The sequence below is a fragment of the Photinus pyralis genome, unplaced genomic scaffold (assembly GCF_008802855.1).
Source record: "Photinus pyralis isolate 1611_PpyrPB1 unplaced genomic scaffold, Ppyr1.3 Ppyr1.4_LG3b, whole genome shotgun sequence".
In the NCBI taxonomy this organism is placed as follows: Eukaryota; Metazoa; Arthropoda; class Insecta; order Coleoptera; family Lampyridae; genus Photinus; species Photinus pyralis.
In genome coordinates, this window is record NW_022170510.1 from 25,667,841 (window position 1) to 25,693,967 (window position 26,127).

At 35.9% G+C, this 26,127-nt stretch overlaps 2 protein-coding genes across 2 annotated transcripts in view; both read left to right on the forward strand.

Annotated features, from left to right (window-relative positions):
• The window catches only part of LOC116167228 (ionotropic receptor 25a-like), a 31,515-nt gene extending 21,590 nt beyond the window's left edge, over positions 1–9,925 (forward strand). The window contains exons 7-10 of the mRNA XM_031482502.1: positions 3,377–3,765; positions 3,815–4,204; positions 4,264–4,596; positions 5,159–9,925. Of these exons, the coding sequence (XP_031338362.1) occupies positions 3,377–3,765; positions 3,815–4,204; positions 4,264–4,596; positions 5,159–5,534 (1,488 nt within the window). The 3' untranslated portion in view covers positions 5,535–9,925. The remainder of the gene's footprint in view (positions 1–3,376; positions 3,766–3,814; positions 4,205–4,263; positions 4,597–5,158) is intronic.
• An 8,656-nt stretch (positions 9,926–18,581) lies between these two features.
• LOC116166666 (ionotropic receptor 25a-like) overlaps positions 18,582–26,127 on the forward strand; it is a 266,463-nt gene continuing 258,917 nt past the window's right edge. The window contains exons 1-2 of the mRNA XM_031481703.1: positions 18,582–18,664; positions 22,113–22,262. Coding sequence (XP_031337563.1) covers positions 22,199–22,262 — 64 coding nt within the window. The 5' untranslated portion in view covers positions 18,582–18,664; positions 22,113–22,198. The remainder of the gene's footprint in view (positions 18,665–22,112; positions 22,263–26,127) is intronic.

Consider the following 26,127-nt stretch of genomic DNA (forward strand, 5'->3'; position numbering starts at 1 on the left):
GAATTCCCTGTTTGTTACTTGTACTTTTTGGTCTACTCTTCCGCTTAGTTTTGACAGCCTTATTGTCATGTGAATGAATCAACAGTATTTCATTTGGAAAGTGACATTTTCGGAAACAGATTTTTTCTAAGTTTTTTTGATAGTAGACCTCCATATAACTATTGCCAGTTCTGATTCATACGGAACAGACGATAATTCTGTAGTTGATAGTCCACATAACTGTAAAAACGAATTTTTCTGCAGAAATTCTCGGCGATGACCATCTCGGCACGGATTTCCCGACGGCAAGCAATTTCGGCGACCATTTACTTCCCGGATTCGGTTATCGCGGCGCTCTAAACTCGGCGATGGGCAATCCCGACAACAATGTACATCCCGGCTTCAGTCGTCCCGGCAATTTGAACTCGGGGAATCAGGGGGATGGAAAACATTTAAGACGTAGTAAACATATGAAACAAAGGTTATGTAGATAGAAAAACACGAATTTTTTCTCAAGAAAAATCACAGCCTATAAAATAACAAATAAGAAAACTTAATTCCGGTAAATTGTTTCAATATAATAAACACGACTTTGTTTCATATTTTTGATGATGTATTGCTCTATTGTAATTATTTGTAGAATAGGTTATGTAGATAGAAAAATACGAATTTTTTCTCAAATAATTTACATTAAACTTTTTACTCTAGGTTATCGATTTCGAAACAATCTTTCATCTTCAGACCTAGACTGAAATAAAATTGATAACCTATAGTAAAAAATTTAATGTAATCTACATAACCTATTCTACAAATAATTACAATGGAACAATAGATCATCAAAAATATGAATCAAAGTCGTGTTTATTATATTGAAACAATTTACCGGAATTAAGTTTTCTTATTTGTTATTTTATAGACTGTGATTTTTTTCTTTATAGAAGCTGAATAGAGACTATATTATCAAATTGAAATTATGCCATTTATAGGCAGGTAAAGTTTTTTGGTATATACATATCTACGTAGCTAAATGGGTAAAACACAATTTGCTAAAAATCGCCGGGATGACATATTCCGAGAGAGTAATGATTTTTTAATATCATTAGGATAAATAATATTGTATTATCAACACCATGAAACATCATTGTGATATTACACAGTGATTATTCGCGAAAATCTACTCTATAGCAAGTTGCTAGGATATCATCTACCTACATATCAGCCATTTTACAATAGAGCAGATTTTGGCGAATAATATATTGTCATAACCAGACACAATATTGTCTGTTCGGTCGACCAGGTTTTTTAAGTATAACTCTCGAAGGAATCATCGTAGAATGCTCGGGTTTGAAGCATTAGTTTTCGCTGTGTGTCACATAATTCTTTGCATGCCTTCCAGGAGCAGCCCTTGATTCGCCGTAAATTCGGGTTCGTTGCCATGGATTTTCTGCTCATACTATAAGTCAGTGACACACATGAAATTATTACCTACCATAATATAGTAACAAATCAGATCTGAAGAAGTTTCGAATCACTTAGAATTAGATCCGAACACATGGATTTCACTTGTGGATAATGGTCTTCACGGCATTGATTCGTAAGGATTTGTATTTAAATCATTATATGCTCAGGATTCGAACCATGAAAAAGCATTCAAATCTCTATAAAAGAATCCGAATCCTTTTGGTGGATTTTTGGAAATCAAAGTGCAGCCATTGAATAAGTAATCATTACGTCTTATTCAATGGTGTAACTCAATCTTGAATTAATTTGATGAAAACTGACTCAGGTGTTTGTGTGGATTTTTATGTAAGTGCGTCTTTCTGATTTTAGCGAGTGATTCGTGATTATGCATGCACAATCATGTCGCCGGCGGCGAATTGACCGACGGCGAGATGGCCGTGGCCAAAACCAAATAGTGCCATTTCCAAATTTAAACTGATCTAGTTTTCGTACTTACAAATTTTTGTTTTTGCTTTTACTACCAATTTTCTTATCGTAGTCTATGATCATTTTCTCTCAAACCAGATAAATAGGTAGTGTGATATTGGTATCCCCATTGCTCTTGTAAAAAAATGCAATTAAAATCTTAACGACAGCTTCAGTACTTTAAGTACCTATCCCGTTTTCCAATTTTGGATTGAGCATATCACCACAGATAAAATTTTTATATTTTATCTGTGATATCACCAACAGTTTACAATAACTTTTCAGTGAGGTAAGTCGCATTCAAATTTGAACTTAGCAAAAATTGTTCCTTATCAAAGCTGCCAAATTACTATGATTATAAACAAATCGAAGTAGATTTCCTGATAGTATTTAACCCTAAATAAATACTTAAACATAGTACCTACCATTCAATTTCGGCTGACTCACCTAAGATTCACAGCAATAACAAACTGTTATTATGATGGTTGACAGTAGAACCATTTTGCTTACAAATAAAAAATGTTTTCAGTTCTCAGCGCTATATACAAGGTGCCACAATTCAAATTATCTGGCAAAAAGAACCAAAACAAGCATTTGTTCGAAATAAACTGAAGACCCACAATGTATCTATCCTTTGGGAGCTATATGCATCCAAAAGTCTCAAAATGACAGTTTCTTCTATAATTTTTTTATCAACTACAACAAGAGAAAAATCTTCCTAAAATGTCTACCTAAACCGCGTACCAAAATAATTCTGATCTCGATCACATTTAATACCGTGGGGGTTTTTTTCAACATGAAAATAACAAGCTCAAAATGTTTTAAAAAACTGCAATTCTTGATCGCTCCACCAAAATGGTCAGATTTTATTGATGATTAATACCACTCCATTAATATACGACCAATCAGGTTGGTGATTGTTTCAAATTCTAACCAATCAGATGATTTTTTATCTGATTAAAAGCTAGGTAGCTTTTTATCAGCGATTAAACGCTATGTAGCTTTTTATCAGGGATAAAAATGCGCGTAGGAATGCGTAAAATATATAGTGGTTGTAAAATTTACTGTGTTTTATTAATCTCCCTAAAATACACTCGATCTGGGTTTTAAATCAGGATAATTTTACTTTTAATTCACTCAAATTTTGTTGCTTCCTAAAGCTGTCGCGATTTTATCACACTTTTCATCTCTAGTTTTTTCCGTTGCAACAAAACTTTCGTGTAAAAATAAAATTATCCGATTAAAAATCAAGCTCTTGTGTATTAACCTCCGAAAAAAGGAAATATCCAAACATGTTGGAGCTTTGAAGTGTAGCTCCCAAACGAAACATTTTGGTCTTCCAATCTATTTGCAAAGAAAAGCTCCCCGAAACCTCTTAAATGTACGATATCTAACAAAAATTGGCTCAATTCAATTCAGTATTTTGTAACATACGCGCGTTGTGACTGACATTTACTTTACCTGTTTTCAGCAACCACCTTTCATATACCAAAACAGCTCATTTCCAAGAGGCTTTAATGGATACTGCATCGATTTAATGGACCACATTGCGAAATTTTTACAATTCGACTACGAAATTAGAGTGCAAACGGAAGGTGGATTCGGGCAAATGGATGACAATGGAAATTGGAATGGCATCGTCAAAGAGCTCATAGATAAAAGGGCGGACATTGCCCTTGGAGCAATGGCGGTTATGGCTGAAAGGGAAAGTGTTATCGATTTTACCGTTCCGTATTACGATTTGGTCGGAATTACCATTCTGATGAAACTGCCAAAACCTTCGACGTCGCTCTTCAAATTTTTAACGGTACTGGAGCATGAAGTATGGATTTGTATTCTATCAGCGTATTTTTTAACCAGGTAAGCTAAATGTATTAGACAACAATTACATTGATACTCATTAATTAAGCTTGTTGCTGTGGATATTTGATCGATGGAGCCCCTACAGCTTCCAAAATAATCGCGAAAAGTATAGAGACGATGAGGAAAAACGAGAGTTCCATATCAAAGAGTGCCTATGGTTCTGCATGACATCATTAACTCCTCAAGGGGGTGGCGAAGCCCCGAAGAATTTATCTGGACGCTTGGTTGCTGCAACGTGGTGGTTGTTCGGTTTTATTATTATCGCTTCTTATACCGCTAACTTGGCCGCTTTTCTCACGGTTTCTCGATTGGATGTACCCGTTGAATCTCTGGATGATTTATCAAAGCAGTACAAAATACAATATTCGCCTCTTAACAATTCGGAGGCGGCAACTTACTTCAAACGTATGGCCAATATTGAAAAACGATTTTACGAGTAAGCTTTTGTTTGTAAAATGTAAATATTGTACCATACATAAAGTTTAAATATTTCAGAATATGGAAGGATATGAGTTTAAACGACAGCCTCTCAGATCTGGAACGTGCACAATTAGCAGTGTGGGATTATCCAGTTAGTGACCGCTATACGAAAATGTGGCAGACCATGCGAGATTCAGGTTTGCTGAATACATTGGAAGAAGCTGTCGCAAAAGTGAGAACGTCTAGAACGCAAAATGAAGGCTACGCATTCATTGGTGATGCTAGCGACATCAAGTACTTGGAGCTCACTACATGTGACTTGCAAAAGGTAGGGGAGGAATTTTCGAGGAAACCTTATGCCTTAGCCGTGCAACAGGGCTCTCCATTAAAGGATCAACTTAATTCGGCGTAAGTATACCACTTCATTTCTAAAGCTCAGCTAAAATGGAGTTTGTTTGGTTTGGTGGAGTTTGATGGATCATTTTATTACAGTGCAGCAAGTTTGAATTTGCAATTTAAAGTGGTACGTAGCCGTAGATAATGAATTTGATCATATTGACTGATCTTCCTGTATCTACGAGTATGTCGGTTATTTTTTAGATCATTTTACGCAACTTTTAAAGAAAAATTTTTACGTTAGAGTATTTTTTCGACATAAAGGCTCACCAAATTTTGGATAGGTAGGTATATTAGGTATTAAGCAGAAAAGAAAAATAAAAGGTCGGATTATTGAAAAAAAATTTAGAGCGCCGCAACGGCATCGTATGAAAGACTTTCTTTTTCTGTCCTTCAAAAATTATGCTTATTATGATGACGCTGTTCGACCTGATCTGTGTCTCATTTTATAATCCACCCGTTAAAATTCCAAATTCAAATTTCAAATTTCCTGCCTGAAAATATGGAACTTGCTCTTTGTACCGTTTCAAAATTTCAGAGATAATATGAGAATTAACACTGCTTATCATTTCAGAATTTTGAATTTGTTAAATATGCGTCAATTGGAGCGGTTTAAGGAGTTCTGGTGGCACGAGAATCCCTTTCGCGTAAAATGTGAGAAGCAAGAGGACCAATCCGATGGTATTAGTATTCAAAATATTGGCGGGGTCTTCATTGTCATCTTTGTGGGAATATGCTTAGCTTGCGGTACTCTCGGCTTCGAATATTGGTATTATAAACATCGTAAGGTAGGAAATGTTATTGATATAACGGCCGGAAGCAAAGATGCGTACGATATGAACGGAGAAAACATTAACAAAGAGCCGGTGAAGATGCCTCAAAAAGATTTGTCTGATTCTGATGCTCAACGGTTCAAAACGCTGTCGGTGTATCCAAGAGCAAGATTTTAGATTTCATCGATTTCGTCGAAATCTAAGTGTGCTTTGATTGTTATTTATTGAACAATTTATTTCAAGTTGACTTGTATAAGCGCGTGGGCTTTTCAGATACGCTACACTTTATGACTCTGGAATTTGTTACAGTGAATTTCAAAACGATGTTAATTCATGTCTTCCGTCATAACACACATTTTTTTAATCAAAATTTTAAAGATGTGGTGGGGATTACCTTTTAAAGAAATTATCTTAAAAATTTAACCGTTTTACGATATGCTGGCTACGGTTTTTTTTATGATGGGTTGCGTCTCATAAAAACCTCTGATATTGCACGAATACATTTTGAGAACAAAGACATCAATTTAGACATTTTAACGAATGTTGAAATTCGTTTTCCTATTTGATAGAAACAAAAAATGGAACCAGCAAATTAGACCTAGTATCTACAGCAAACCCTAAATCCTTAAAAAGAAAAGGAAACTAAAATATATCAAACCGTTTCACCAACATGGTTCCAAAACACTGAGGGCTTTTTCACGGTGGACTAACGACTTTGATACCTACCTTTCCACTTCCTTGATAGGTAAATTTCCTTGCTGTATCACAAAATCGTACGTCTCATGTCAAATGTTTAAACAGGTTCAACAAAAAAAGAACACTGCATATGAGTATAAATAGTAACCGCTTCAACTGCAATAATATTCGTATGAAATTGTTAATTTATGTAGGTTTGCTGGTAGCTGCAACAGAAATTTAAAAAATTATTCCTCGTGGTCTCTTGAAATCATCTGCAAATAGTTAACTAGGTATATAAGAAAATTCTCTTTTATTCAATAGCATACGATACCGTCAAGCAACTGCATCATCTCCATTCTCCATGTCTCATTTCATTGCTCCGTTTTGGTTTCTTTAGCATCAGAACCTGTGAAATTAAATTTGTTATCACTACTGGCCAAAATTTGAATAGAAGATCAGGAAAATCAACCTTAGCGTGCATTTTGTTTTGAAATTAAATAAGAGAGTATAAAATCCGAGATAAAATCAGTTCCATAATATATGTCAATATATTATTTCGTGGTCTATTCTTATAATACATAAGTGAATTTTTGCCGGAAAAATAGGCTTTTAAAAAATGTTTGCAGATTTTTAATAAGTAGGCACTTGAAACTGTATGCTTTATTATTATTCTAATAGTATTAAATGCTGCGTGTATTTAACAGTTCAATCCAAGCAAAAATCTATCAATCAATCAATGCTAATTTCGAAAGTAATATTTATACGAATATTGAATCATGTAGAATATAGAAGCTCAAAATGATGTATTGTCAATGCATAAATTTTTTATACGCAATGATTAAGGTCCTTCTGTGGTGGCGCTGTGGGGTAACGAAAGGGAAGATCTGATCAATGTGAAACCAAAAATATTTGAATTATATATAAAAATATAACAGGCTTTTAATCTCTGCAAGTCACAAATTTAATGATTACTCGGCTATAAAAACTGCATCTACGTAGAGTAGCAAAAATAACTGGCTAGATTAGTTCTGTCATTCTAGAAAAAATGAACAGTAGCGCATTTTCCATGAATTGATCAGTACTTCCCGAAAGGTCATGTAACGGACTATTTGTGTACAAAGGCATATAAGTTCCTATAAATAAGAATGCGCACACCTGCTGTTTAAAGTATGCGATTTTTGCCTTTACTAAAAAAATCTTTTGATAACATTTCAAAAAATATCTCTATAAATAAGAAAGGTGACATTGTGCAGCTTGCGCATAGCTATAAGCGGTAAAATAAAAAATAAAATAAATTGTAGGAGTAGTTAAAGCCTCGGGACGGACGGATATAATGATCATAATAGCGCCAACATGATTGGAAAATGCGCTAAAATTAATTTTTTTCAGCTGCGGCCTCTTAAAGATGAGCAATTTTCCAAAAACTTGCGATTTCTATAAGAACATTTTTTCCATATGACCCACCATTTTCGAGATACAGCCGAAAAACCGCAAAACTGTACCTGCAACCGCCTACCCTTCCTCCGGAGGCACCAAAATCGCTTGGGACTATTACGCAATCATCAGGGGATCTTCAACCACACATTTCTGAAAAAATTGGAACTACACAAATTATTTTTTCTATTTGCCGTGTTTTTTCTTGCATAGTCGTAAACGATAACTAATTCATAACAATTTCATGCACTTTTTTAGACACTTAGCAATATGATAATACCCTACCAATGTGTAATATAAACAAATCTTACTGCATGTTTGCGATGAACGGGTATCATTTAAATCTTGCAGTATTCCGTTTTGGGGATTTCTTTAGATAACCGGCCTTCTCTTTCATTGTTGGTAAGTCTGCGCCATCTTTGAAGAGTGATCTGGACCGAACCTAAAAGTGGAACAGAACCGTTATTTTTAATTAGCGCTATTCTATGACTATGAAATGTTCAGAAAGTCCTTAGGCAAGTGCCCCCTACAAGCCATTAGACACAAGTTACTGTTGTCGTTGTCAATAGAATCATATAGAAGTCAGTGGAATTTTCCTGATGCATACACGAAACTTGTATACCCTCTAAATACTTTAGTGTTGATTCGAGGCTTAGATTATATATACCTCACATTTACTTTCAATAAGGAGCATCTGTGCCAACATACCTTAACCTTTTCGCTGCTAAATTAAAAATTCGAGTGTAAACAGCCTGTGCTGAATTAAAATTGTACCAAACGTATATTTACGTACGTCGCACTGAGAGAAATCGTCGCGCGTATATATACGTCATCAGCAGAATGATTTGCAGCACCCAGCACGTGCATATACGTGCACAGCAAGGTTGGGAAGTAAAGCTCAATGTATTTTATCGGAGGGGCATCAAAATTTGTTTATTTATTTCTGTTTTGATTTTTTTATTTTTTATTTAATTTTTTTATATTTTTTTTATATAAAAACAAAAAAATAAAAAAAAATAAAAAATAAACCGCAGCCTCCTACTTCGTCAATCGAACGTATTCATCCGCCATCTACTGACTGACTTATGGATAAAACAATTTATCAAACGTCTGAATAAATAACTACTACAACAAAATAAATGCGCACACGTGTTACCTGAAACCGTTTTTAGCGTAATGGACAAAACTAAATTGAGTCGTGTTGGTACTCGTTGGAAAGCTCACGAAATGGGCTTTCCGATGGTGTGCAAATGATTGCAGCACGTTAATATACGGAGGTAGCACAGAATTTTAAACAGGTACAACGTATATATACGTACGTCGCACACAGATTCCGCATTTTTAGAACGTATATATATACGTGCGCAGCAGTGAAAAGGTTAAACCCTGTACCTAACAAAGACATAGATATATTTTGAACCGTAGTAGAACACCACTCATGCGCAGTAGCATCCGAATGTAAACAGCTGATAAGTGATAACCATAGGCGTTGCAAAATTGGGTCACTTCATATTAAGTTACGAAGCACATATTTTCATATTTTGTAACTTATGCATAGAATGAAATTGCACTTTCTGTACTACTACGTTTACCACAAGTTAAATGCACCATTTTAATTATTACTTTCGTAACAACTACTTGCATTTTCTACTATAATAACATCGTAAACCCCTTTATGTTCTACGGAAATACACACCAATGAAATGTCGGTAATGTCAATTTGACAGACAACTCAATGCGCATGCTCGGTATTCTACTGTATAGCTATCTCTCTCACACATGTTGGCACTGATTTAATTGCTGAGCGCTATATCTAGGGAATATATCTAAGATTCGAGGTAAGTTTCATTTGAAACTAGATAGACTGGACTGGATTGACCAGGTAGCATGTCTCCACAAGGGGTTTTTCTAAGAATCTTCGGACGCTTTGAACAAAGAACGGTAAGCCTAAAAGCCAATTTATAAACTTAAACAGTCGCGTCTGCGTTTCTTGTTCGCGTCGGCCGTTGCAGTTCGGACTTTCGGGGTACGCGCTGAATTTTGTATTTATAAATTTTCCAACGTTGAACATCGAGCTTATTTCGGTTAGTAACATACCTACCCTACAGTTTATCCATGCAAGTGACAAGAAGTAAGTAAATAAGTTAGCGTGAGGTGCTTTCAAAAATTGTGAACATTCATATTACTGTATAAACAATGTCGGCTTGGACGTCGAGGATATACCTATGTGTATTAAGACGTATGGTAAAAACTGACAACTGTAGCAAAATAGTAAAGATTTTTTTCACTAGTATCAGTTTAGTTAATTTTATTCCACACTTTAAATCTTTAGAGAAAGTTATCGTGTCTATCTTTGGATAGGTACGTTAAATGCGCTGTATGCAATTATTAATGTATGCAAACTAAGCATAAGCCCACATTTTTGAGTGATTATAGTAGACCAGTTGTGTAAAATACCCTAGAAAATACCATTATAAAAAAAAGCTTCAATTGATGCTTTGATTAAATGCTTTTAAATTATCTGTTTAATGTAGAAGTTTATCAAATGTTAAAAATAAGATGATTATACAGACGGTGTGTAACTACAATTAATAAACACTATTTTTGATGATATTGTTTTCATTTTGAATAACATTTAAAATTTATAACAAATCGAAATTAAATTGAACATCATCAGTCATCATCGAAAAAGGGCAGACTGCTATGACTCGAGCAAGGTAAGCATTTTCAAAATAAACAAAATAGACTCATTGATAAGAAGATAAAGTGAAAGACGACTCAATTCGGTGATTCACCCCACCGAAATTATGACACACAACAGGCACTGTCTTGTTGAATTGAGGAACCTTGTTGAATTCACATAATTCCTATTTCGTGTGAGTTTGATCTACTCTATGATCATATGTAGGTAATTTGTTTGTCACCTACAAATAACAATAGAGTTTTTGCTCATGAATACGGTTTCATTATTTATTATTGTTATCTCTATCACTAATATGTATGAATTTTTGTCCATAGGTAACCTACGTGAGGAAAGAAAGATAATGAAGTTCGTTTTTGACGGTGCCATTGTTTACTGGGAATGGACGGTAAAAGGTAAGAGAGAGTTCGTTGCTGAACTTATTTTTCAATAAATTAAAAACACAAGTAGTTGCAGGTTGTGCTCTGTTTTCATTATTTTATCTTAATTTTGACTACAATTACATACATTTTTATTTGGATTAAAATTTGTTCTTTTCATATATCACCTTTCCACCATATTTGCCTTAATGATCCAAAATAAGGCTCACTCACTGGCGTGATTGAAAGCCGTTGCCCCATCAATGATCTTGCCCACTATTGAAACGGCTAATTGATAGAATTATGGCATTGCCTAATTTATTTTGGTCAGAAAAACTATGGGTTATGTGTAGAGTAGTAACAGGTGGTCGCTAAAGGCTACAAAAATTTTTGTAATTAAATTTACAAATTTGCTGGTATGGGAAATTTTATACTTGTACCGCTTCATAATGAAAGAGAACAGAATTAATATTCGAGAAAATAAAGCGAGTGTTCAATCAGATAAAAGTCGTAACGCTACAGTGTTACCGGCTCTAAAAACCGTCGCTGGGGAGCATGAGATGAGCACTCTGCGTTATATATGCGCGGCCGTTTCGGTTTTTCAGATGGACGAATAGACTATAAAAAATTTGGTGGGAGAGCGGCATTGTTCAACAAGCGATTGAGGTGAATCTATGTAATTCAAGCACAGTATTTTTACATCGCGTAACATTTGTACATATTACATTGAAAGTCAAGAAGAGTGAATGTCGTCAAAGGATACGAAAAAACCATTAGCCGCGATACCATACGCTATATTTTAGTGCGAAAGTTACTAAATTACTATAGAAACTATGCCGCCATTTCGACGAATTTATTGACGTGACCTTCTAAATTTGTTACGAGGGGCCAATATAAGCAAACTAAGTATGGATACGTGGTTGGTTTATGCAGAAAGAGAATTTCATTGCAGATGAGGGGATCGGATGACGGATTTAACTTATTTAAATTTATTCAAATATAGTGCGAAGTGTCTTCCATTAACGGAGTAACGTTTCGGCGTAATTACATAAAAGTCAGGAAAATGGCATATTACTGGCGAGGAAATATACTAATTAATTTCCAAGTCAAGTAGTAGTGTCTTATTACTGACGAGTTTTGTATTAAATTTTACCTCAAATCGTATTTTATAAAATGTGAGTTTTCATATAGAACTTTTGATAAATGTCAATCTGCCAATGATGACAGAAGTCACTACAGACATTTACCAATGTGACAGGTAGTGCCTGAAAAGTGACACGTGCGTGCGGTAAAGTGACAGGTGCGGTCAGTAATGTGACAGGCGGCAGGAAAAGTAGTCTGCTCTGCCTCTGCCATGGAAACTAAAATTTCCTGACATAAGGTAGGCATAAAAATGAAGGTTTCATGACGATTTTGGGTAAAAATAAATTATAACGAGGAAAGCGCTGGTGTTAAATTACAGAACGTTACATTGCGCTATATATTTGGAATCCCTAGACGCTAGTTACATTAAAAAACCGGTTTATTAAATAAGTTATAAATAAAACGGCAACCGGTAAAAAAGTTAAAGACAATTAATTCCGGTTTTTGTTTGCTGGTGACCCTAAGTTATATGGGTAGATTTGACATATCCATGCTGCGAAATATTGGTAACTTATTACCGTGAATAAACCAAATTTCAACTAATCGTAAAAAACTTGAAGCACAGTTTATTCCTAAATCAAATTGCGTCAATCATCTTCGAAATTAATTTTGAACAAATAACCAAATTTCGCCTACTTGTACAAAAGGTCCGATTATATGACACAAGACGTTCCACCATCCATTTTTTTGAATTTGCTGCTACCTTTCACCAGGAAAAAACCTCGCCGCATCGATAATGTATGTTATTTGAATTTTTTGCGTTGTGTAAAAACAGGAATCGACCGTTTTTGGGGATTTTGTATAATAAATTTTTAGAAGTCAGTTTAACATTCTTGGAGAAACCGACCCACAGGAATTTCCGTGAGCAAATTGTGTATTTATATGAATAGGTATAATTACCGCAGGAGTGAACAGTGTATGGTAGGTGAGTATGAGTGAAAAAAAACCCAGAAGGAAACTGAGTATTGGATTTCCCTGTGGCATATGATATGGATGATATGGATCTTCTTCTTCCGTAACTGACAGTCGATGGGTGATACCCAGTTAATCAGTTAATCGCGAGTAGGAACCGTAAGGAAGTGATGCAGCTGAGTAGCTGCTTTACTAGGTTGCCTTAATATTTTAAAATTTGTCTCTCTAGTTTTTAAAACTATCGAAGCAATCCAAATAATAGAAAGTATTTAACCTCAAATTTTGCATTAGATTTTGGTTTTAACTTTTCCTTATATTACATGGTTTAGAAGATACGGCACACATTTGTGATTTTTTAAATATACTGATTTAGAGTGATATTTATTAAGTAACAGTGCTAGCATAGTATAATAATAGTGATATTATGGTGCTAGTGAATTCAATCATATATCAATTAACAGATGAATGACTTCAAGAACATTGCTTTGGTAATGGTGGTTTTATACGCACCACCGTATATAAAAACGCATAACAACCACGAGAACTACAGAATTAGTGCCAAAAAACAGGGTTTCTAAACCACACATAAAGTTCGAAATTGCACATCCCCCGCTATCAAAATACAATACAAACCCTTATTAATGCAGAGTGGCATTTATGTTTAAATGACATTTTATTCATTCCCCCATCAACATCAAAAAACAAAAATGGATGAAAATAATTGATAATTATCCGACACATTCATATCCAACTTCTACATATTTTTTAGCTAAGTTGAATAAAAGGTTTATTTAAAAATATAACTTTTAAATAAATTTCGTATTTCTTCAATGCCTAATTTAAATGCCAAGGTATATAGTTTAATCTTTAATAGAAACCATTGACTAATACTTGGGGGGGTATTAGTCAATGTAGAAACTAAGTTGTAAGCAATCCGTGACTTAAAATGCAATGTCGCATCCTTTGATAATCAATAGCTCATACCTAATAAAGGATTAGAAATTGCAAGCTAAGACATTTTGGCCTCAACATCACGTACGGGAATTTTTATGCGACTTGTTGGAATTAAAGTATATAAATAATATTACGAAGTTCTTTTGTTAAAACGGTACAAAAAACACAATAATTTATATATAATAAAAGTAAAATAAAACAGTTCTAAATAGTTTGGAGATATAGTGAAATGGTTCAAAAGAATTGCTGAAAAGTCGCCGTGCAGTTTCATCAATTTACTTACCTATAACTTTATGGTGGTGTAATGCAACAATGTAGACCCAGTACGATTAGTACTAAGCACAGTATGTAATACTAACATACCTTGTCATACTGCCCCCCTCACTGAGAAAAATGCCGTTTTTCCCTTCTGTGCGACTATGTGACATATACGTTGCCAAGCGATTTCGACATAAACAAACATATATAAAATTAATTATGTACGTTCTCACATAGAATTTCCACCAATACTCCCGACTTTTCCTTTTCTTACTTTAATTGTACAAATTGTTTGAAAAATATCTAAGGGACAATTTATCGTCTACTGTCACATGTTATTGATTATGTATACGATACCTAGCTCTTTCCAATTGGTACTTGTGTAACGATTTTCATATAGAAATTTATAAGTCGAAATAATATCCAGTTTGATTAATGAGGCGACGAAAATGGATGATGTTGCGGTGTTGCCATTTTTTGCAAATTTCTCGCCATTTAATCATTTGTGTGAAAGGTATCATGCTTTATGGTTTTAAATCTTCTTTCGCAAATGACGTTCCATTTAGATTTAGCATTTGCCGTTTTCGGCAATTTTGAATTGTGATATATGTTTCCTTCTTTCATTCATCGATTTCGACTACAGAGAGAAAAATTCTTTCTGCATTTACTAATTTACCCATTTTCACTTAAACATGTTAAAGAATAAAATAATTGCGCTATATAATTCACCACGTTCGTCATTAGATTCGATGAGGCTTGTTGCGCTCTTCATTTAAAGAAATCTGAATGGTATGAAATGCGCATCTCGCATCCAACTACATACAGGGTGTCCTAAAAGTCACGGGACGGAGTTATAAGTTTAAAAGTGGGCGAAGACAAAATTGGAAAACTTGAGAATTGACGCGGTTATTTTAAAATTTTTTAAAATATTAATTGCACCGGCTAGCTCAATCAAATGGGAAATCTGTAAACTTACACCATTGAGTAATTAAATCCTTCACTCAACGCTTACACTCTGCTTGCTATGGTTGCTATTGGTATCAAAACTAATTTTTATGTATATAGCTATAGCTACATCTTGCCACGGAAAATCTGATTGTATCCAAACTCCCTAATCTATTTGGCCGATAACGAAAGCTCAAAAAACAAAAGCATGAATATATTGAATCCAAAAATTATGTTTGATAAGTTCTTTTATTGACTTCACACACTCAGATACAATATAAGATAAAATACCCTGTTTTTACTGTCAAATATCTCAGAAACGGCACATAGGAACACTTTTTTCTTTTGACCATTAGAAAGTGAATAAGTGACGAAATTTTCACCAACATCTTGTTACTTTTACCTAGGCGCTCTAACTACTTTAATTGGGAAGAATTTCGTAAATACTCTAAAGCCCCAATAGTAAATAAGCTGATTTAAACAATCTTCACACTTCCCAGTTAAGTTTATTTAACTACACCAAACTATGAAACCTCGCTGAATTGAAAATCGACAAATAGTCGCAATACCTTAAGGGTTCCTTCTTTTAAAATTAAATGTAAAACATATGTACAAAAATCAGATGTCTACGGTACTTTCTCAATATTTACCTCCTAAAGTAGCGTTGACCTCATAGAAATGGGTTTACAGACAAGGTCCCCTGTCAGGTCAGGCTTGGTATGATTGTATGGAGTAGCATCAGTGACCATGGCCCTCAAAAAGACATCAAAAAGACGCTCGTCCCAGGTGGACATATGAATGTGATAGTTCCGCTGTTCTTCAGTCAAGGTACTTAGTCGTCGATGACTAATTTAATTATTTGGATATAGAGGTACAGGAACGCCGGCGCTTGTAACGTACACGTTAGGTTTTAGTGTAATAATGTAAGGAAATACATTACTGAGCGTATGTTACGCCTATGGATATAAATGTTAAAAATAATCAGCATTTGGTACGAGGATTTCATTTTTTGACACATTTTACGTTTGACCATTCCATATAATCTTGAACAAAACGGGATCGCCGCGCCGAAAGGAAAAATATGACGTTACTCGATACTGCATATTGCTTGTTAACCCAGTCGGGACGCCCTGCGCAATTTGGGGCCGATGCGGTCAATACCGCGAATTATATTAGAAACTGATGCCCGTCAAACAGTCTAGGAGGGTATGAAACGTGGACCAAAAGGAAGCCGGGCGTCAGTTTCTTCACCAGTTCGGATGCAAGATATTGTGTTTAAACCGCGATCCAAGAAGAGGGAAATTCAGGTCTCGCACGAAGGATGGGGTACTTTTGGGTTACTCTCAAGAATGTAAAGACTACCGCGTCTGAATCCCAGATGAGAGGAAGGTAGAGATTGCACATTGTCAAATATTTCGAGGAGACTTAGGCTATCAGCGACAAGAACGTCGACGTTACCGCAAACGATCTCATCGAGGTGGAATCATCCGACAACGATTTGTCTTCTCAATTCATAGAGGTGGAAATCGAGAAAGCCAGCGATCTCGAAGGTCATGTTGAAGAAGACGCAGCCGAAGCCAAATCACGGGTTAAGAATCTCCCGGGAAGATCAAGAATTGTCAAAACTGGATCGACAAGAAGACCTAAGAAAGAGTATAGGCTTTGAATACCTAATTTTATATTCAAAGGTATAGGCAAGTTCTTGAACCAATAGAAATACCAGATGCGGCTGAATGTCCAGACGAACCTGAGGAAGCCAACATCTTCGAGATTCCGATGAAGGAGATACTTAATACATGTGCTTACCTCAACGGTGAGTTGCAAAAGGAAATCTTGATGAACCCTCCGAGATACTTACAGGAAATTTTGGAAATTATCATACAGGACGAGCGAGGCGACATACGTGTAAATGCAAGAAAAATGTTACACTTGTTGAAGCAGGGAAACATGATATGGAGACTTCGTAAATCATTATAGGGATTTCGTCCAGGAAGAAGTTAGCACACAAAGCTTGGGGGGGTATTGTAAATTTCGGGGTCAACCCGACCAGGCAGATCCATGCCTGTACAACATAGGCTCAGGAGAGGAGCTTAAATCAACGAACTGGTGAATCGATTTGGAATGATCGAGGCAAATACCTTGATGCTGACTGGGGAAATTATCACATCGAAGTTATACTCCGAATATGTTTTCATGATGGGTCGCACCCCGGTCGCATGGGAATCTATAAAGCAAAGGACCGTGCTCTATCCTCGACTGAGGCGGAGTACATGGGAATTTCTGAGGCTGCCCGGGCTGCATCCTACTTTAAATAATTCATTCACCTAGGTGAAATTGTCGTACACCAAGACAACATAGAAGCCATCGTGAGTGTAGGGTGATGCTAAACGTATTACCAGCGGTTTGTTATTTTTGTTGATCCGATGCTCTAGCAGTTTTGTTTATGTTTAAGATATAATAATAAAACATCGCAAAGTAGTAAAAAATTTTTGTTATAGCAGATGTTAAAATGACATTTTAATAGGTTTGAATGAGTGGGCTAAGTCGCTCTTTAACCGTAAGGGTTGATAAAGTGATCACTTTTGACCGCTAGGATAGATCAAGTAAAACAGATGACTGTGTATTCTAATGACATCTGTCATTCTTACTTGAATTTGTATTATACACGACAATAAAGGGAACCTAACCATCTCGTGAAGTTAAATTCACTCGTGGCTGCGCCACTCGCGATTTAAAATCTTTCACTCAATGGTTAAAATATCCCTTTATCGTCTTATACAATAAATAACTAAAATTTGTTTAAAAATAGTCTAGCACCAAAGAGTTTTGTAGAATAGGTTACAATCCTGATTAGAGTTCTGTAAAGCCCTTAAATAGTTCGAATATGTTATTACAGAATCACTTTAATAGTAAAGAACTATTGATAACTAAATTAACTTCTCTTTGGCACAACTAACTATAAGCATTGAATAAAAACACTATAAGAAGCCTAACCCCGTGGAAATAAAGCGCGACAGAGATTGAACTGAGAATATAATGGGAACACTGTCAATAGTGTCGATTCTTGAACTGAGAAGAATGAGAATTTGCTTTCCTCCTATTTACCGCAAAGAGAGTTCGGCGGTCACAACCAATGCGGGTGCAAGGGGATTTGTCGCGCTTTCTTCCATAAGCGTTAGGCTTCTTATAGTGTTTTTATTCAAAGCTATAAGAGAGTACCTGAATTTACAAAGCATTATATATGCAACTTTTTGAAAAGGGTTCCGAATTACAATTGCAAATTGAGATTGAGAGATTGAAGTTCACATTGATAAAACAAAATTCAATTGCAATTTCATCTCAAAAAATGTTGCATTGCCTTAATTGTTGTTACGAATATGTGTAATATTGTGGTTCCCACGAGCCCCAATTACTTAATTCATAGGTTATAAGAGTAGATGAATTGAAAACTTATCACATCTTTGAAAGGAAAATAGTCTGCACAACAGTGTCAAGTTCACTAATGTCTAATAATGTCACGTCAAATCGGTAACATAATTTATAGTGACAAAAACAATAATTTCCAAATAACCTTCATAGAATCGATAAGTTAGCCCGTTTTCAATAAATTGTTCTACCACGAGTTACACTAAGCAACGTATGTTAAAAGTGGGAAAAGTAAAGCTCAGACGTGCAGTTGGGTAGTTGATATATATAATATAAGTACCTACATACAGGCATAATTATTATATATGTCTGTTTATATCGATATATCTTGGCAACCTGTAGGGGTACGCCACATATCCCTTTAGGAACGAAAATAAGAATTTTCTGTCAGTACGGAGACATTATGCCTTCGTTAATTTACACACTGTCTTTAGTACTTATTTTATTAAGTTTTTCATTGAAATGTGTTCAAGGTCAAGTTCATACTATCAATGTCTGTAAGTAGATCTTTGATTGAAAAATGCACAAGCACTTAAATCTCAATCTTTACCTACTTTTGTCTGTAGCAAAACTGACTTTGAACGTCACGTGTTACCACATCAGATTTAGGAAATTATGCACTTAGGAATCTCCTTCGATATTTTATTTTTATTTATTTTTTTAATTGGTTGCCAATGCTTGCTTGATATGTTCATCAGATCACATCAGAGACTGTATTTGCCAATAACTCTTCGAATTTGGCTCCGCTAAAAGTTTTAGTAGTTTAGACAGGGTGTCACGAAATTCGCGCCCACGGACAATTTAAAGACAAAACTGAATAGAAAACCCTATTACACTTTTACGATCAGACAAACAGTTTTCAAGATACTATACCTAATAAAACGAAATTGTGGCACGAATAAATTTATAATAGCTGTTCAAAATGTCCACCCTTTACTGCTAAACATGCTTCTGCATGTGTTTGGACAATGGTCATGTTGAATAGCATTATTTATCATTTCGGGTGTTATTTCATGTATTGCTTGGATTTTCTATTACTATATAATGCACATAATCTGGGCTGATGGGTACCTACACGTGCAATACGTGCGGAATCAGCAACGTATAGGTAGGTACCTATTATGTTTAAATTTATTCATGCTACGAGTACAATAATTTCGTTTTATTAGTAGTTATTAATTATAGTATATTAAGTATGGAGAACGGTAAGGGATTTTTACCGTTCGAAGACAATTGTTTGGAGGAGGAGCGAAGCGACGACTCCAATTATTGTCTGAGAACGGTAACCCTTAACGTTCGACGTGCTTATAACATTTTTTGCGCGATCGAAATTAAATTTATGCAACCAATATAAATATGCACTAAGAAATTCACGAGCAGAATAAATCGAAATGATCGAAGTGGTATGGTGTATATCACTAGGTAACCAGTTTATTTGTCAAAATTGAAGTTAATAATTTCATAAAAATGTGCATGTGTCTGATGTAGTTTACTAGCTTTGCACTTCCTTTATGACTTTATGAGCGTCTTGCCATAGGAAACAACAGCACAAATTGTACGTTTAAAGTACCTAACAATAATTAAAGATTAAATGTAATGTAAGACTGTTGATTTTTAAAAAGGCGTCGGTAAGTATTTTTGCTGTTCTGTTTTTAGATCGGTAAGTAATTTTGACGTTGTCGTAATCATAGCAACTGGTAAATTCTACCTACTGTCATGGAAACACCCATGGTAAATAGTAAATAGCATCTCTCAGAACCGTCTGAGGATAGCTGAAGTTTTCGTTAGAATTTTGTTTAGGCAGGATGCAGAGGACATGCATTCTGTAGAGCTGTAAAAACTCTTCCATGCTTCTCTCTGGCGCCTCCTAATATCCTTATTATACAGGGTGCTGGGTGATAGAGGGGGTCAAGACAAGCACTTTTTCCAAATAAACCGAGAGTCCAACGTGTTTCGTTTGGGAGTCACCCCCAAAGGAGTAGTGAAATTTGGATTTCATCTTTTATTTTTGTCCCAGTAACCTGTAGTGGAATAAGAATATTAAATGATTGATTTGTGCATGACGTTAACAATTAATTGACTGATTAAGTAAAGCGTTGCGTGCAGTCAGTATTAATCCGAATGCAGTGGATATAGGTAGGTGTTAAGTTGTAAATAAAGTTTTTAAGTCATCTTCAAGGGTGGTGCTTTTCCCTAAATGTCCTCTCCACCAGGGAGAACATTACATGGCGATCCTGCCTAAAAGTATAAAATATGTGATACGAATGTAGGACTAGCAAAATATACCCCACAATGTGCAATTTACGTAGTGTTCAAAGAAACCGGGAACAAATTATCGTTGAAGCGGCCGGGTCAGGAAACAACAAATTGGCGTAATAGTCAACATCGTCCTGCTGGTGGCAAAAGAAGTTTAAAAAATCGCATCCGAAGGGCAGTACGTCGACAAAAATTGTGCTTTTTTTTGAATTTTCAAAAACTGATTCCAAATTCGTAATTTTCATGTTCAAAAATCCCGAGATACCAAATTTCGTCGAAATCAGAATTTTTCGCACACCCAAGTAGGGGTGCGCCCTTTCGTGGTAGGAATTTTGAAAAATGTTTTTCAAAGTCGGATAGGACATACCCCAAAACCTATCAAAGACGTGTCCCCATCTTTGTAACTCTTATGGTTGCTGAGAAAAAAATTAAAGAAGAAATCCAAATTTTACCACTTCTTTGGGGGTGGCTCCCAAACGAAACACGTTGGACTCTCGGTTTATTTGAAAAAAGTGTTTATCTCCTCTATCGCCCAATTTTTTTTACATACGATCATGTTTAGCCTTAGGTTTACCGTAGACGCCTCCCAATCTGCTGAAGGGTCGGATTTACGAACAAGCACGTGCTTGTGAGGCGCCAACCCAAGGGAGTCCAGTTAAATCATCTCATAGAAAAGGTTATAGATAAAATAGTTTAGAAGATCTACTTTGTCCCGTATGTCGGCAGTACCCGGCGTCTCCCGAAATGGTGCTCTCTAAATTTTGTTGCAAAGAGGAATATCCGTTAACATGGGGTTCCGATAACTGTTTGAACGCCACCCTTGCAGTTTCTTTATGCTCACTTATATATGCTTCTTCGACATTTAAAAATGTTCACACAAATCCTAGAGAAAACATAAAGCTATCTATCACCCGTATAATTTTATTAGAATAAACCGATACAACGAAATATCGAAGGATCCTCAGTATTACAATCACTTTTAACGACAATTTATTTTGATCATACCGAATACATTTTATAGTTAACAAAAATGCATCAAATTCATGTCTTGCTCATTGAGATATGCTCTTAATCTTTTTCCCAACGATCTTGGTGCATAAATAACGATTTTGATCAAAATCGATGTGGCCTCAGAAAAATAATTTAACACCTGCGAATCACGCACATGCGGTTATCAAATGTGCACGTGATGTACTCTTTCAGCATCAAGATAATGCGTTTGAAAGCTTTTACAACTCCAAATGTATGTCTAAAGAATAATTTTGGGTACATTTTGCTCTAAAACTTTTGACCTATACCACAGAGAAGAGAGAGCTATATTGAATTGTTATACACATCTAAGCGTCATAGGGAATAATGTAGCGAAAGTCCGAACTCGATACATGACCTAGGAAATGAAATATTTTGATTTCTATTATATTGAGCCAGCAGCTTTTCCTGTTCCCGATTCACTCGAAGTCCTATAACTTTTGTTGTACCAGCTTCCTGAGCGTCCGTCCTTAATGCCCAAAGTACCCGTACACCAAATTTCAACACAATCGGCCACTTTTAAAAAGAGTTAGAGCGCACACGGACGGACGGACAGACGACAATACAGAACTGTAAAGGATCTGAGGATCCTCAATAAAATTATTCATCGTTGATTGTTATAACTTGTAATAAAAGTACTTTCAATATCTATTGTTGCAGTACATGTCTATGACGACGACAACCTAGTGGCTGAAAGTTCAGTAAACGTCGCTGCATCATACGTCAACAAAAAGGGAGATCTAAAAATGAAGGTTAATGTCCAAACTGCTACTGCGTATCCAAATAGTGCAAATGCAACACAACAATCTCGTAAGTACAACCATAGAGGAAATTGTATTTCGGATAACTTGCTTCGTGTGAATTACTAAAATGTGCTATTATTACTATTAGCATTGAATTATAGTTATAAATTCAATGCTATTAGTAGGTAGGTATCTGAGAAATTTCTCAACTACTTCCCTCTTCGTAGCATGTTATTTACCTATACAAGGTGATTTACGAGAACCATTTGTTAGACACTTCAATATTTGCATATTAAGTTGTGCCATAGATAAAGGTTCTTTCTTGGCCCAGAAACGTTCGTAAGCGTCTGGAAGAGAACCATATATATAAGAGAAGTATATATGGATGGAGTAACATAAGCTCACATTTCGACGAAATTATGTGAACTTTGTATTAAGATTGTGGAAAATTTAGGACTTTTCCCGCAATTTTTTTGTTGAAGACGTTTAATTAAGATGCGCTCTAGCCATTTTTATCAATTTCATGATCATACCTGGGCGACTTAATAACGTCACGTAACCGTTACCTAGATTCGCTAAATTCTCTAAAACACTATTCAGTGGTTACATTTACATGTTTGCGTATTTGATTTCATTGTTTAAAACTATAAAATAAACTTGAAATACGTGAATGTACCACTAATTAAATCAATCGGAACAAATTACAAGAAAGAAAATCGTGTTAACACTTTTTTGTAAAGAGTAAAAAATAATTTGGTTGGAGTATAAAATGAGGGAAGGCGATTTCGAGGGGCCCATAGGCGCAAAATATGTAAATCCGGCCCTGCACGCACAACATTCATGTTTCCGTAACCATATTTATGATGAGTTAAGAAAATTCATAAGAATTTTGGGAAATCACGTGTAGAAAAGTGTTTGCTTTAGCAGCATTTTCAAAATCAAGGAAGAAAAATTTGTTCTGAGGAATTGGCAACTTTACCTCGAAGATGACATTTTTAAAAAGTTTTTGGAAAAAATTGAACAATTTGAGCTGACAGTTTATGAATTTCAATCATTCGAACAGCATTAAGGTCGATTCTCACTTGCGCTGCATTCAGCTCGGCGACGTGACGCGATGCCGCGCTTTAAAAATGTCGTAACTCTACATAGTATACATTCTCACTATGACAGCATCGCTGTTTTTTACAACAAATTCACAGTTTTTATAGCGCTTTTGTGTGAAAATGTCCAGTTCATCGAGCGATCATGAAGCATTTGTGATGCTACGTGAGTGTGCAAAAAACAAAAAAGAGAGCCCACAGAAGATAAAGTTCTATGTATTCAGTAAAGCTAGGGTTTCCTCAATGCAATTGTGCGCAAACGAAACGCAAACGAGTAGAAGACCTATGTATGTTCTGGACCAGGAAGTGACGTCACACCAATCAGAGACGAGCACGTGACGTCACAGCCAATCAGAGACGAGCACGCCCCCCTATGCCCCTCCCCTTGGCCAATGGGATACGGTAGGCGGAGCCTTTAGGGGTCGCCCCCTGTGTCGTCACAGCCAATGAGCGGTGTGGTCGGCCATTTTGGATCGAGCGCCATTTTATTAGTCACCAAATCCGCCATCTTGGATTGGTCGCCATTTTATTAGTTTCTAATTCCGCCATCTTGGATTGGTCGCCATTTTATTAGTTTCTAATTCCGCCATCTTGGATCGGTCGCCATTTTATTAGTTTTCAATTCCGCCATCTTGTTGGGCGCCATTTTATTAGTTTCTAATTCCGCCATCTTGGATCGGTCACCATTTTATTAGTCTCTAATCCCGCCATTTTGTTGGGCGCCATTTTATTAGTTACTAAATCCTCCATCTTGGATCGGCCGCCATTTTATTAGTCTCTAATCCCGCCATATTGTTGGGCGCCATTTTTGACCGTCTGTCTGTCTGCCTCTCTCGCTCCATCCGCCATCTTGGATGTTATTTTGGACTCGCGTCATCGGTCACGTGATTGCTATAGACAAAAATTTTTGTTATCTGCGTTGGGAATCGAACCCACGATACCTGAAATAGAAAGCTAGCGCGTAACCAAATGAGCCACGCAGACTTTGAGAGATTCTATAGTTAGAGGTTGAAGTCAATGAAAAAACAGGTGCCGTGACATGGCCCCAACTTATAATTCTCCGAGACATGTAAGGGGGGCCCTATTACCAATGTCATGCTCCATTCTAACCTGTAAATACATTTCGTGGCCCCCAGGCCTATAATGAGGCGATGGTTGCTCGCTCTCGGGGTGAGTCGTAAGGATGAATGGTAGGAAACTGTAACGCATTTATTCACATTTCAACCTTATTGCAGGTAGGTAATCATAAGGATGAAGGGCAGGAAACTGTAACGCATTTATTCATATTTAAACTTTACTACATGCCTTATGGGTAGGTAATTTTTATGTAACTACAATTTGTACATTAGTCGTTACACCTGCAGCTCCCATACTAGTTATAAATATAACTTTATTTGCTAGGGTTGTTTGGAAGCACTCTAGTCGATTTTCTGCTTCGAAGTATGTATGGTAACGTTGGGGCAGTATGCACTTGAAGGTTTCGGTTTCAACCACAATTCGATCTCCAAACTTGGTACCAATCACGCCGATATCAACAATTCGGTATTTTTCACCAATTTCCATATCCTTTACATTTTTGAATGGCTTACAATAGGTCGACGAGTTCAGGGAAGCGAAATCAAATTCTTCCATTATTATTGTATATCTATAAGAAAAACAAAAGTGTAGAAATCAATTACGTAGTCGATACTTTTAGTCATAGAAATTTAAGATAAAATCTTACTTGCCGATTACCGATTCGGTCCGAAACACTGATCGCGGCATATGTCAACAGCACTCAATTTTTATTATAAATTTATGCTAACACTGCGGGAAGCAATTTCCCCTATCTTTTCGCAAAGTAAGCAAGTTTATTTTGTGTCAACTGCGCTAGATTTTTGTTACAAATTATGCTTATAATGCGAGAAACCAATTTCATGTGTCTTTTCGCAAAGCAAGCAAATTATTTGCCATACAATTTCCTGTCTCGTATCGCAAGGAAAGCTAATATGGTTTATGTGAAATTTTTAAAGGGGGGGGGGGCCTCATTACCTATACAAAAAACATTTATCTAATCTAACATGTCAATCTTTATGACCGCTAAGAATTAGTATGTGTTTGTTTATGCAACTTTAAATTAATTCTAGAACTCTTGTTCTGTCTGCCTAAGTACCGAAGATTCTCTCGTGGAAGATCAAGATGGTTGAATTTTAGGAAGAATTGTAAATATTTATTATCGCTAGTGAGATCCTTGAAATGATGCTCCCAATCGTATGCGGGAGTGGATAGCAAAAAACAAAACAAAACAAAGAATTAGATATTTATTTATATCTGAAAGAATAACGAAACGTAACATTACTAGAGCATTTAGCTACTAACATAGATAATCCAAGAAGCACGATCTAATTCCAGATCCATAAAAACGACGAACCTGAGCCCCCTATATACTCTGCTTTCAATTAAAGTGGATCGGGGTATGGCTCCCAGCCCCAAAATTGTGGCCATAATATCCTATTTATAATTAAACTTATTATAATTATTATTATCATGGGCTGCTCATTTTGAACATTTCGAAAACTAGAATGTACGATTTTCAACTGTAACCGAAAACTTAGCGACGACCGGTTGAAATTGTTGTACATAGGTACCGATACTCTCCTGTATGAGATGACATCTGATGATGCATAATAGAAAATCATGCATTCTAGTTTTCGAAACTTCCGACATTGATCGCACCACCAAGACTAATTTGGAAACCAATATCCAGTCTTCTTTCGACACCAGGATGGTGACTGTGATGGATGTATGAGGCTTTAAAACATCAAGAAAGGGATTTTTACCGATGTAGGTATA